The sequence below is a fragment of the Balearica regulorum genome, chromosome 7 (assembly GCF_011004875.1).
Source record: "Balearica regulorum gibbericeps isolate bBalReg1 chromosome 7, bBalReg1.pri, whole genome shotgun sequence".
In the NCBI taxonomy this organism is placed as follows: Eukaryota; Metazoa; Chordata; class Aves; order Gruiformes; family Gruidae; genus Balearica; species Balearica regulorum.
The window spans coordinates 27310325-27324135 of NC_046190.1; the positions used below are offsets into that span (position 1 = coordinate 27310325).

The 13811-nt window shown below is 38.4% G+C and overlaps 1 protein-coding gene across 4 annotated transcripts in view; it reads left to right on the top strand.

The window, feature by feature from the left end:
* Positions 1–13811, top strand: part of ZMIZ1 (zinc finger MIZ-type containing 1) — a 361022-nt gene that overhangs the window by 214696 nt on the left and 132515 nt on the right. For all 4 annotated transcript variants that reach the window (XM_075758629.1, XM_075758632.1, XM_075758631.1 and 1 more), the window contains 2 exons: positions 516–629; positions 13597–13702. In XM_075758629.1, the coding sequence (XP_075614744.1) occupies positions 516–629; positions 13597–13702 (220 nt within the window). The remainder of the gene's footprint in view (positions 1–515; positions 630–13596; positions 13703–13811) is intronic.

The following is a 13811-nucleotide window of genomic DNA, read 5'->3' on the forward strand; positions in this document are numbered from 1 at the left end:
AGGATCAGTATAAGAAGTGTGCTTTGCTCTGTCACTGGTGTTTTCTGAAACTGTCGTGTTTGCTTCCTGGCTGGCAGGCAAAGATTAAAATCTTGATTGTTGGAAGGCATGGCTGTGCCGGCATGTCCCGACAGTGGGGTGTAAGCCTGAGCAAAGACTTTGAACGTAAGACTGAAATTTTCCTCACTGGGCTTGGACAGTTTGGATTACTGAGTAGAATCCGTTACAGTTTACAGGTGGGAGAGGTGATGTTATGGAGGAGGGAATTCGGAGGAGCTCTGGTATTTCAGCTACAGCTCACCTCTTCCTAATGAGTTCTTATCAGAAAATTAGAAAATCTGCATAAGTATTAATAAGAATGAAGTAGGATTTTCTGCATTCACTGTACAATTTAAGTTCTTGCTTCCGAATTATATGTTATTCCTAGTTTCCAAACTGCATTAATGTGATGTCAAAAAGACTATGTCAGCCCTTGTGTGTGTTATTTACCGTGTTGCTTTGTCTTTCCTTTCCAGCACTTACAGAACCCTGCAAACTTCCATAATGCAGCAACAGAGCTCCTGGACTGGTGCGGAGACCCCAGAGCCTTCCAGAGACCATTTGAGCAGAGCCTGATGGGTTGTTTGACGGTATGTCCACTCCCTCTGTGGCGGTGGCTCCTGTCCTCTGTTTTATACTGTATGCAGTCTGTCGTGGCCAAGGGAACTTGATTTTCAGAATCTGCATTTTGTGGGGTTTTTTGTCATTTTGTCTTAAACACGTGAAGCTAGATCCTAACAACTGTTTGACTCTATTACTTAACAGGAAGCAAAATGCAGTAACAAGTTAAACCATACAAGGGAAAAACATTTAGAGTTAGATTACTTGCAAATGCACAGGCTAGGTTACTTGATACGTACGTACAATATTTATTTTCATGGTTTGAAATTGCTAAGCAAGCTGCGTTCTTACGGAGTTAACAGACTTGTCAGGTATTTATTTTCCTTAGCTCATTTGTTTGGTGGGACTGGAGGACTACTTTGTCTTCTATCCTAAGGGTGTTGTACTCTCAGGTAAACAGTGTTTGTGACGTGCCTGTTCAGATTACTGTGTTATGTATATTGACTGCAGGTCTAATTGTGACATACTAATTCCAACGGTTTCATTGACTTCAGTGCTTTTTTTTTCTTTTTTTCCATTCACTCTTTATTAAGACCACTGTAGTTCTAAAGCAACTTCATTATAATTCATTCAAAATATGTTTTCATGTGTGCACAACAGCATTTTTTGTTTTGAAAGTTTTTTTTCCCATGTACCCAGCAGCAGGATACAGTCCAAAATTGTTACGTGGAGTCAAGACCTTAGAAATAGTTTCTTCATTAATCATTTTAAAAATTCTATCATTATGTTTGTTGGGGGAGGGGAAGGAAGAGAAGTGCATGGATTATTTTCATGCACTGTGTAGCTGATGTATATAAAACAGACACTAAGACTGAGATTTAGTTGCCAGAAATCCAAATGTTAAGGAATGGCTCCATCTTAATGTGCTCAAGTGTATAACATCCCTCAGATTTCCATGTCAAAAAGTCAGAATAAATCCAATGATGTAAGGAGGTACATATCATTCTTCCAATTGGGGAAAAAAACATAATAAAAAAATGTTAGTAGAGTCCAAAAGTAAGATATTTAACAATTCTGTTTGAACTAAAAGTTATATATAACCTCAATCATGAGAAAATGAAAATAGGATCTGATGTGACCGTAAATGTATTTTATTTTACTTTTTTAAAACTTTGTTAGCATTTTCAGGTTAGTGTTTGGGAAAGGAGACATTCAGCTCAAATATACTTAGGCAGCCTGTGCACAGTATTTCTCTGCAGACCTCTGCTAGAACAGTGTAAATTCAACCTGCAACTTTCTTGCTGTTTAAATCTTTTCTTTCTACATAAGGAGATCTGCAGCTCTGCCCAAGTGTGGGGTCAAAATAAGGTCTGACTGCTAGTGGTGATTCACTGTCTTCACAGAGAGTAGAGGAAGTGAGAAGGAAATGTTCCATGAAAAACAGTGAGGTAAAACACACAATACTTGGTTATCAGAGTTTCTTGAAATGAAAACACTATCTATCTTCTGACAAGAAAGAAAGAAAGAAACAGTCCTTATTATCTAAGTACTGTTAGGATTTGAACAACATGTATTGCTTTGTTTCATACTCTTCCCTGAAATCTGAATAGGGTGGTATGAAATGCCCCTTCCACATGCTTGTTATGGGAGAGCACTGTCTGCAGTGTCGGACTGACTGGCAGCACCATCTTTATCTCATGTTGTCATCTCATTATATTCCTAACAAGGCAAAATGACACCAACTTAACCAGTTGGCTTGTTTTGTGTTAGATAAATAGACAGAATTTGCAGAATGCATATAAACTGCAATGAATGTGTTTCTTGTACCTAATTTTAAAATCCCTCAAAGGAAGGTATTCTTTAATTTTCCACTGTGTACATCCCTCTTCCTGCTTCTCATTAAACAGGCTTAACTACATGGTTGTACCTCAAGAGGTTGACTTCCTGTATCTTGCTAATACGTAGCAGTGCAGTGGGCAAGGTCTCTCTTTTTTTTTTCCTTTCTCCTTACAAAAAAACCTTTCTCTCAGATTGTTCATATATAACTTCTTTATAAATAATATTTTCTTCTTCAAAATTTAGTAAAGGTGGATGTTGAGGTTTGTTGTCCTCTTACAGGAAAATGTGTTTATTTAACAAACATGATAGAATTTTAGTCTGTTTCCAGGGAAATTATTCAGAAAGTTACAAATAAGTGAAAGGCAGTTGAAAGACTGGAATATAATGAGTAAAATTAACATTAGCTTGCTTAGCTGCATGTTCTGTTCTATCAGGAGCCATTTTTTCTTAATGCTGACAAAGTTTATCAATGTTCTTCTTTGTGAGGATTATGCTAAAAGAAAAATGAAAAATCAGAATGAAAGTCTGTTCAACCACTAAACCAGGATTATTGTTTTATTTTGCCAGTCTTTACAATGACCTTCAAAAACATATTCCCTTAAAACTTCCGTATTTTTGGATATGCTTTTTAAAGCAAGTAGTCTCAACCATCATTTCAGCATTTGAACTGTGTGGATTCCTAAAGGCAAGTGCATATAATCCAGAAATTCTACAAATACTAAAAATGCTTGCTCTTCCTCTGTAGCGTACAGAAGGATTTTTTTCTTCTATGATATTCTCTTCTGTTAACTCTCTAACCAGGGAAAAAGTGGTATACTAAACTGTTCGGAACCATCAAGGGATATGAAATCATATCCTACTAGAGGATAACACGATATATAATAATCCAAATTGAAATATATTCATGTGTCATGACCGCAGAAGGGCAAGCTCTCTCAGGAATGAGCAAACCATCCATTCATGCACTGCAAAGTTTAAATGCATCAGATGTAATGACACAGAGCATCACAACAGATCTGTTGTATTATCAATAGCTGATTTAATGGTACCTCTGGTATAACAGATTCTTTGCATCATTTAAGTCTTATATATTTTCTGTTCAAAAATTAACCGATTAGATTTAATCCTATTAATAAAAAAAGAAAAAATATGCTCAAAATCTTGAAATTGTGCTTTAATTTGAGAAGTCATTCTTAGAAAGTAGCTTTGTTTATACTACACACCATCTTCATGTCAGTACTATCGGTAATATCTGGTTCACTTTATAACACCAGTATATTTTTATTCCTCTTGCCAGCTGAATGCAGAAGAATGGTCTTAGAAATATTCTGCTTGGGCATCAGCAGAAAAGCTTACAGCCTCCCTTATGGAATCACTGGTTTTGATAATAATATGTAAAATAGGCTGTTACCAAAGGTTTTGTGTGCTTAAATTGTAGTACCAGCACTTACAGAAATCCGGATAATTTGAAAATTTCATGAGTTAGCTAGACAGCACGTGCTGAATGTCAACACGTTTCTAGTGTTTGTTTTTCCTCAGTGATTTTTTTTCTCTTTTAGAATAGTAGATGTGCACAGTATATGTACTGGCTATTAGCAGTAGATAATTTTTACGTATCACCAGTATGTGATATTACTGGAGTTACATTTGCTACTATGGGCTCCAGTTACACTGTATGCAGGATAATACGAAATGTTTTCTTCTCTCAGGAACAAACACGGGATTTGGTACAACGGCTAAAATTTTACCAGAGAGGTGTCTAATAAGGCATGTAAATAGGCTTTGTTTAGCTGGTTAAATACTTGGTGTTTGTTATATAGGATCCTTTAAATGATTGCTCTTTTGGAGGTGAAATAACTTGTGTTTGTGGTAAAGAACTTAGGCTAATGCTGTCGAGGCTTGTGAATAAAATTGGAATAATTCTGTGTAGTGCAAACAGTCAAAGAGAAAAGCTTTAGGGTACACAGGTAAGCCTATGGCTTGTGCTATAAAAAGAAAATATTTTTTCATGAACTAAGCCCCAAAAGCTGTGCCCCTTCTGGCAAAAATGTGTGTGACTGAAAGTGCATTGCTGTTATGTTCAAACAGTTCTGGCAGACACTAATTCTAGAGCTTACCTTTTTGTGCTCACCCATTATAGAAAATAGCCAAAGTGAGTGGCTAATATAAGTTTATAAAGAAAACACATTTCAACAGATAAATAAAAAGTGAAGGAGGGAGGGGTAAGCTTTGAATCTGTTTTCCTTCTTGCAAGCTACAGGCTACAGAAAGGTTCCCTTAAAAAGCTTTGATGGAACTCATGCAAACAAATTATCTCTCAGAGACAATAAACTCTCTTCTAACTTGCCGAGGAAAACTAGGTGTTATTTTTCAACAGTAGTTATTTTCAAATCACATAGAACTGTCTGTAGGCCAGAAACTGAATTATAATTGAAATCTTTGATTCTATAAATTATTGAAATTGCAATGGATACGGTGTTCCTTGGTAACATTACTTCTTGTATAGTGTTACAGGGAGCTGATTAAAATAACCTCTGCTTTCCACAAACCAGATGTAGCTATGGTTTTATTATGATTGAAACAGTTTCTGATTCTAGTGTTCATAGTTTATAAAGCACTTTGGGATGAGATGGTATTATGGTAAGACTAATATTGTTGATACATTTAAGAATATAATACTCTAAAAACATGCTGTGTATGGCATTACCATACTGTCTTCTGAAAGAAACAGCTTTGGGTACTACACAGCAGTTAAAAAAAATAACCCTAGTTTGGTTAGACAAGGTTGTCTCTCTCTTTTTCTGCCTTTTTTTCAGATCTACTCTAGTCTCATCTCATAGGGCTGCTCTTGACAAGCGGTTTAACATGTAAATGATCTTACTGAGCACATTGGCTATCTTTTGTGTTGGCACTGCAGCAAAAATGGAAACAAGGGGACAGCTGAGAGCAAAATGGACAGATTTACAGACTTGTCTTCAGCGAAGGATGATAAAGGCACTGCTTTGTTCTGTTACTGTGCTTCAGTATTACAAGGCGCCAAGTTCATTGTTCTTCAGGGCTTTTCAGTGTGTCTGAAAAAGAAAGAAACGTGTGAGCACAGCTGTGTGCGGTTACTCTGTAACTGTACCTAGAGGCTTAGTCTAAGAAATTAAAATCCAGCACCGTAACGGTTTTGGACAGTAGGAGGAATTTAGGTAAGCAGGGTGCACTTACCTGAGCTGGCTCTTGGGCAAAGCACTGAATATAACAGCTTCTCTAGTGAAAACTGGGATCTCTGGCTGCCGTGGTTAGGACCTGGGTCTCTCTTTCCATCCAAAAGATCACACTTCCTACCCTAGTTTGTCCATAAAAAGCTATACTGAAATAGTCATTAAAATGCCGCCTCCCCCCCCCCCCCCCCCCCCCCCCCCCCCCCCCCCCCCCCCCCCCCCCCCCCCCCCCCCCCCCCCCCCCCCCCCCCCCCCCCCCCCCCCCCCCCCCCCCCCCCGCCATCTTAATGTTCTAGATTTCCTATTCAAATGTTGGGTCTACCTCAGTCATCAGATGTGGGAAACTCACCCATGTTTGTGTAAGAAATGTTTCTCTTTAAAAGAATAACAACACCCAAAGCTGTAGTCTTAGTTGTACTCTATCTGAAGATTATGGATTTCATTTAAATCTTTTGTGCTGCTTGTAGCTCCTACTAGATCTCTGTACTGCTGAGGAGAGTTGCTGAAGTAACAAGCATCTGTGTTAAACTGATGGAAATATCTGCTGGAGGTTCATGTTTTAGTGATACTGATACATGGTACAGTCATCTTTTGAATTGCATTTCTCTTTGGAAAATCCTGGAATTGAGACTGTTGAGATTTTTTTAGGTAATTTTAAGGAAAAAAAAAAAAAGCTGCTCTTAGTTTCACGATACAGAAATCTATTTTAGCTCATCTGATATGTAATGAAAATTTATATAATTGATTTAAAAATTTATATATTAACAAAAAAAAAAGACAAGGACAGTATCTTTGAATAATGTCAAATTTCCACAACAGGATGCCTCAGACAGCAAAAACAACAAAGTCGAGGTAATGCTAATGTGTTCACCGAGGTATCTGCTGCTACATTGACTTCACACCTGGCTGGGTTCATTCTGTTTAAGGCAGAAAAGTATGTAATCAAAAATCAACTTGTGACATACAAAAAAATCAGATTTCAAATCAGGTTAGGATCTGAATGTGAGTAATTACAGACGGAAGAGTTGGTTCAGCATATCTATATAGAAAATGGTAGGATGCAGCTGCCCATTAGAGCCCTAGAAATGTTGCATTTAGTCTTTGTATCCAAGACTTCCAGAGCCAAAAGTTCACGTGGAAGAAATTCTGCTTCCATCATCCTCTGCGTGCATTTGTTAAGCACACAGTTTTACGTGTTTGCAGTGCATCACAGCACTCCAGGGCTGTGTACGTGCTGTACCATCAGAGTACAGCCAGCAGGCACAGAACACTCTGCTTCCAAACAGCTCGTAATGCTACCAAATAACTCCAGTATTGCTGGCTGTCATATGACCTCCAGCCCTTTTTTTAACTTAATTTTGTTAGTCAAGACATGGATTATTTTACAACTTTAATATATATGTTTGAGATGTGTTGCTGTCCAAACTAAAATGCTTTCGGAATTCCTTTATTGCTTTATTCATGTGATGGCTGTATGCTTCATCCCTATAATTGTTCAAGGTCTGCCAGGACTCAGGTGGCAACAGTATTGCAGTGACCCAGTGATCAGCTGGCTTAATTAAAGCAAAATCCTTGGATCTTTCCTTCTGGGAGAAAATTTCAGATGGAGATGGTTGAGTATAGTGACCTTTCTTCTATGTTTATAGTTGTTCGAGACATGCAGAGGAGAGGAGGAGGATGTAAAGGAGATATCCTTATTCTGTGTGGTTTACTTCACTGCTGCAGGAAGTGGCAAGAAAAGTAGTAGATGGCAGGAATACAGGTTTATTTTATTTTGAAAATATGGCCTTTATCCACCTAATGGGGTGGGAAATATATTTTAAGAAAACCCTAGTTTGAATACAAGGGTTCTCTAGTGTCTCTTACATTTGCAAAACATACTTAATGTCTATTTTCAAGCATCAAAGGCAAGAAACTAGTTAATGATACAGAACTTTACTCATCTGCTTTGATTGTCTGTATCGTTGAGGCAGCCTTTCTGCAACTGGAGTGTAAGAGTCTCATCAGACCAGGACTTCAGATCACAAAGATTTCTTCCTCCCTTTCCTCTCTCTTTTTTTTTTTTTTTTCTTCTCCTGTTTGAGGCAGATCACTGTTCATGTTGCAAAATTCCTCAATTTGCTTCCTGTTTATCTGATCTTTGTGTGTTACTGAGGGGGAAAAATTACCATCTACATTGCAGAATTCTAATTACAAAATTTCTGCTGTAGTCTTCAAACTGCATTCAGATAATTTCAAGTATGTACAAGTGGTTGAACACAGAGCTGTCTGAACTAGCAATCAGCTGGCATTTTTAGTTTTGAGCAGCCAGCAAATTGAATTGGTAAAATTCATTCTGATGCCAGCAGGGGGGGGTGCTCTTGACTGCTGCTAGTGAAGAGATTCATTGAAAGTGCAACATAATGGGAAGGGAGTTTTGTAATAAGCAGTCATATAGCTCTCTTGATTAACAGGCCTGTTAGGTTAAGAGGTACATTGTTGCAGTACTTCGTGGTGTGATGACAAGAAAAGCAGGGAGTGGAGATTTCCGTGGTGTAGCTCCTTAGCTACAAAAGGAGAAAGGAAGAAAAAGCGGGGGAGAAAAAGAAATAAAAAATATTTTAAAAGTCTTGCAGTTAAATTCAGCAAAGAGAAAAGAAGTTGGTAGCCGAATTTCTCTGCTTTTCATGTTATTAAAACCTCACTGTCATCATTTTCCCCTCACTGTCAATGTCCCTGAGAGTTCAGGCATCTGGAACTCTGCAGAGCTGTGTCACAGGCAGTGAATGCAGTGTCTCAATTATGAATGCAATATTATTCAGATTAAAGATTTTACAGGTTTGGAGTGATCAGATTTTCTTATGGGCAGTTAATGTTACAGTAATGTTTGTTTGCAAATAAAGTATATGTTCCTTTAAAGACACAGCTTGAAATAGCACCGTATCTAAGTTAAAATAACGGCTAGGTGTTACAAGTGTATGTAGGAAATAAGGTAGCTTTTATAAGGTCTGTCTCAATTGTTACTGTAAAATAACATAGAGAGATATTAAGTGTGGAACCTTGAGTTAGCCAAGCACCCCTCTCAACCATGATCAAGGATGATGATCTCAGTTTATGATTGTGGGTGGTATCACTGGCAACTATGTCTGGGGTTGTTTTTTTTTAAATGCACTACTTTTCAATGGAATTTTAGGGCATGTATGCTTAGGTCAGCTAAGATACGTGCTTATAGCACTGCAGAATGAAGTCATGGTTGAACACATGGTGCCACCTGTATGTTGTTTGAGTTTTTGCCAATGTGCTCAACTTGAATTAGCAGTTAGAGACAGCCTGAGTATGCTTGCAGGTGGTACCATATCTTTTAGCCGTAACATTGAGTGGATGGTTGAAACTGTGTTGACTCGATCCCATCTGATCAAGCACTGTTACCTGAATAAGATCGAAATCACAGGAGGTTTCAGACTTGAGAGAGGGTTCAGACTGAGCTGGGTGGCTCCACTCAGCAGCAGGTATCTGGAATCACTGAGATTCAGCTTGGGACAGACCTAAGGGAGCATGGTGTCTACTCTTCTTCCCCAAGCTGGAAGTATCATATAGATACTATATCATCTACTATAAATTTCCCTACCCCCTGAACTCCAGGGATTGATAGGTAGCCTGTTCCAGTGCTTGATGATCTTTAATACCTAAACCACATTCCCAATATTTATCTTTAGTCACTGGTACATTGAGTAGATGGATTCTGCTATGTGTTCCTGATTTTCATTTGGGCATTCGATTTTTCTTTTCCGTCCTTAGTATTTCATATGTGTCTTTGGCCTGGTTTTTGGAACATTTTTTCAGTTTATAAAGATTATTTTAAACTCTTACCCTGTCGTCTTAAGTGTTTGCAGACTCTTCTGCCTGTTATCATTTAGAAGTTTTGCAATTTACGCTGTTTCATTGTCCAAGTCACGACTGAATACATAGAAATGATCTGTGTCCAGGACAAGTTATGATTTGACAAACGGACTATTAATTAATAATCTGAGTAAAATTTATAATACTGTCATCTTGGCTATGTTCCTCTGTTATGACAGTGTCATATAGGGCAATGTCAATATTAGAGTTAAGATATGTTACATCCACTATCTTCCTTACACTTACAAGGCCAGTTAACTCATCAAAGAAGAAAACTGCCCTGTGCTGAAGGATTCATGATGTGCTGTATTACCTCATATTTGTGCAGTAATTTGTTTTGTTTTCTGTCAGGGTATCTGTAATTTGAGATTCACCTTTTTACCGTCTTAAAACCAGAGACTTGATGTGTCTCCAAGGTCTCTGTTTTGAATGAATTGCTGGAGATAATCATTAGCAGTTAGAAGGTTTGCCCAGGCTAGTTCCTTTGAGGCACTCTAAGGTAAAGTTCAGCAGGGTCTGCTGACTTGAATATATTAAATTTACCAAATGTCTTGTAGTTAGTTCGTGGCATTTTTTTGATCAGATTTCTATGACGCATTTGTCATGTTGTTTCTGAGAAATCTCCATGTTTATTTAAAAGGCCAGGAGGTCCCTTGCATACAGGTTCACTGGAGGAAAGCCTTCTGTGTGCCGAGGGAGCAATGTCAGACTTCAGTAGGCAACCTGAAACAGAGTCTTTGGAAGATATATGCTCTGTTCTATTCAACTTTCATTTTGAAATAAAAGTTAAGTCTTTAGCTGTCTCAATTGAAAGAAATTCTTTAAATACAGTTAATGCAAAAATTTCTAAACCTGTGAAGAAACTGGAAATAAAAAGTGAACCGCCCTATTTGTGTTAACCAAGGGGATCGCTGAGGAGTGATGTACAAAAGCCAAGGACTGGGGGAGAAGGGCACAGAGAAAGCCCTCTTGAGCACAGTTCAACCAGTTTGTTTTACAGAGCCTCTTTCTGCATTTAGCAGAGTGCATAGAAGAAAAATTTTGGTGGAAAATTACTGTTGGCAAAATGGAAATTTTATTAGAAATGCCTGTTTTCTATCAAGTAGCTGAGGGTTTTGGCGTTCTTTTGAGAGGAAGAGGAGGGTTTGTGCAGGTTGTCAGTGGGAGCAGTTTCTTTCAAATTTAGATTTATTCATTTATTTATTTATTTTTGCTAAAATGAATTTGTAATTTGTTTTCCCTGACATTTTTCATTAAAAACTTGAGCAATAATTAATAGTTTGACCGGCTGATTTCTCTAGACTGACAAGTTCAGATTCCACATGGTCATGCTTAGTCTTCTGCTTGCAGTGCTTGCTAAGGTACAGCTTCACCTGCTTTGAGGTAGGTTTTAGCAGGATGATGCCATGGCCATCGGTCTCAGTCAGCATTGAGGCTGTGTGCCCTGGCACCTGGAAGCTCTGTTTTTGGCGACAGTGAGGTACAGAGCAGAGCTTTATCTGGCAGAGGAAAATCAGAAAAGGAAACAGATGTCAAATGAGAGTGCAACGGATTAGGCCTCTGCCTCTTGTTAGGGCCCACACTGACCCAGACCTTGCAATCTATTCCGCGAAGACACTGCAGTCATAGATTGGCTGTCATGAGCTCAGGGTTTTACAATTCTCTCTATTTCCTGAGTTACCTTGTAGAATTTTTTCCATAATTAGCAGATGTCAGTTGAGAGTAGTGATTTGGCCTCTGGCCAGCAGGGTCTCAGTATTTGTAGCTTTGTGTTTTAAAATGAACCAAGCAGACAATGTGTTTCTTATGTTACCATGTGCTCACTGATGAGCAGGTGTTACCTGCCTTAGTTCCCATCCAGTTTCAAAATAAACAGTTCAATGATAACGTGCTTTTTCTAAACAGAAAATGGGAGGGCCCTTTCTTCTTTGTTTTCCAGACCTGATTAGCACTCTGAAATGCGTTCCTCTGTAATGGTACAGTAGATGATGCCTAAAGGAGTTTAAGTAGTGTTTACACATTAACGAGACATTGCCCTCGGGAGCCTTTAACAAGATGGGTTTTTTTTCAAGAAGCTAGTTCATAGTGACTAAACTGTGGTGATACTGGAAGTGGGAAAGGGGAAGAGGTAGTTTCCTAGTATGTGTCTTCCAGATCTCATAGCAGCCCACCAGTCTTCACTCATATTGCAAACTTAGCATGAAACATGAGGTATCTTGTTGTTCTGCTGGTTTTCTTTTGATTGTGTTTTTTAATTTTATCTTATTTTTGCAAGTTTGGACCCAGAGTCTTAGCCAGAACGTTAACAACAATCAGACTTTTAAGCGTAAAGGATTAAAGGCTGATCTGTCAAGTTGGGAATGTTTTTTGATTTTGCAAAAATAATTGCATTCTTTCTCACAAATTATTTTTTCTTCCTATCTAAAACTTACAATTGTAATTGTAAATGTAATTGTAAAAAGAAACCAGAGATAAAACAGTAGGTGTGTTCTAGGGTTGTGTATTATTTGTGTATTATCCCAAATTCTTATTTCATTTCCCTGAAACTCTCTACTTAATTTTGACATTGGGAGGATTAAAAATAATTTAGGGAGGGGACACTTCCACCTGATAAAGTCATGTAACTGTATAATTTCTAAATTAATAGGAACAGAAACAACAAAAATCTACCTGGGAACTTTTATCCATGCGAATCTTTATAAAAAAATAAATTTGGTTTTTAATTCTTAATTAGGAAAAGTGAATATTGGAAAAAAGTTCAGAATAATAAGATTCATACAATAGTGTTGAGTGGGTAGGGCAGAATAGTGTATTTATTTACCATTTGTAGGTTATCATCTATGTTGGTTCTTCACTCTGTTCTATACTGGTGGTTTTGGGGGGAACCAGTTCTGGACACAGATAATTGCAGAGTCATTAATTTAGAAAGAAGCTTTCAGATGGAGATAGGAGTGGGAAAAGGGTATCTTCTTGTATTATAAGCTATTTAGGATAGGGACTTTCTTTTGCTTAACACAAGGAAAGGGAGTTCTGTTTCTTGCAGAGTTCCTTGACCATTGTTTCAATGCAAAGCGGTAATGGCAATGTTAAGAATCATCTGTTTTATCTAAGATGTCATTGAAGTCATTCTGTGCCACTGGAAGGCAATATAAAAGGTCTGCTGTGTACAGCTTTAGTATAGTTTGCCAGAATGACCACAGTATTGTGTTTATATTATGCAGATTTTCATGAGGATACATTCTTGGCTGATAGCTGAGTTGCTGGCCTGGAGAAACAGTTGACTGCTTTTCATACTTAACCTCAGTCTTTGATTTGCCTAGTTTTGCTAGTCCTCCTAGATGAGTCAAAAAGAAAAAAAGGGGGGGGAAAAAAAAAAATCTTCTTTGCCTATTTCATGTCCTTGGCAAATGCTTCTGCAGGCCTATTTATTCTAGAACTATAGTAAATGTGCTTCCCTATATGGTATTGTTGAAATGCATCAACTGTGACACTGATCACAATGTAGGAGAACACTGCCCATCAGTGTGGAGGAGGGCATTTTAACCTGAAGGACCTGGGCACTGCTGTTCAGAACTGGTCCAGGAACTGCTTGTGACACAGAGATAGGGACTTCTGAAGTCTCAAGTGTCATAGAACCATAGAATGGTTTGGGTTGGAAGGGACCTTAAAGATCATCTAATTCCAACCCCCCTGCTGTGGGCAGGGACACCCTCCACTAGACCAGGTTGCCCAGAGAGGTTGTGGATGCCCCATCCCTGGAAGTGTTCAAGGCCAGGTTGGGTTGGGCTTTGGGCAACCTGTTCCAGTGCCTCACCACCCTCAGAGTGAAGTAGTACAGTGAAATGTTTCTTCTGGTGAGTGATCAAATAACCAGATCACCAGAAGGCTCCTGTTTTCAGTTTGCTGTGCTTGCACTCTAAACCACTGGAGAGTAATGCCTCATACCATGTTTGTACTGTGGTTGTCACAGCAGATTCAGTTGCCTAACATTAGTGCTGATAAGCAGGTTAATGTAACTTTGCAAAGAGCTCCAGTAACCCCTAATGAAGCTTTCTCTTTCCCTTTGCAGGTGGTTAGTCGAGTGGCAGCTCAGCAAGGATTTGACTTGGATCTTGGATACAGGCTACTGGCAGTATGTGCAGCCAACAGGGACAAATTCACTCCAAAATCAGCTGGTAGGAAAAGCCTTTTTTTGGTGTATTACTGATTCTTGGATTGTCATGTTCTGAATAAATGCTACTTGTGACTCTTGCATTTTTTAAAAATCAAAACCAAACACATATT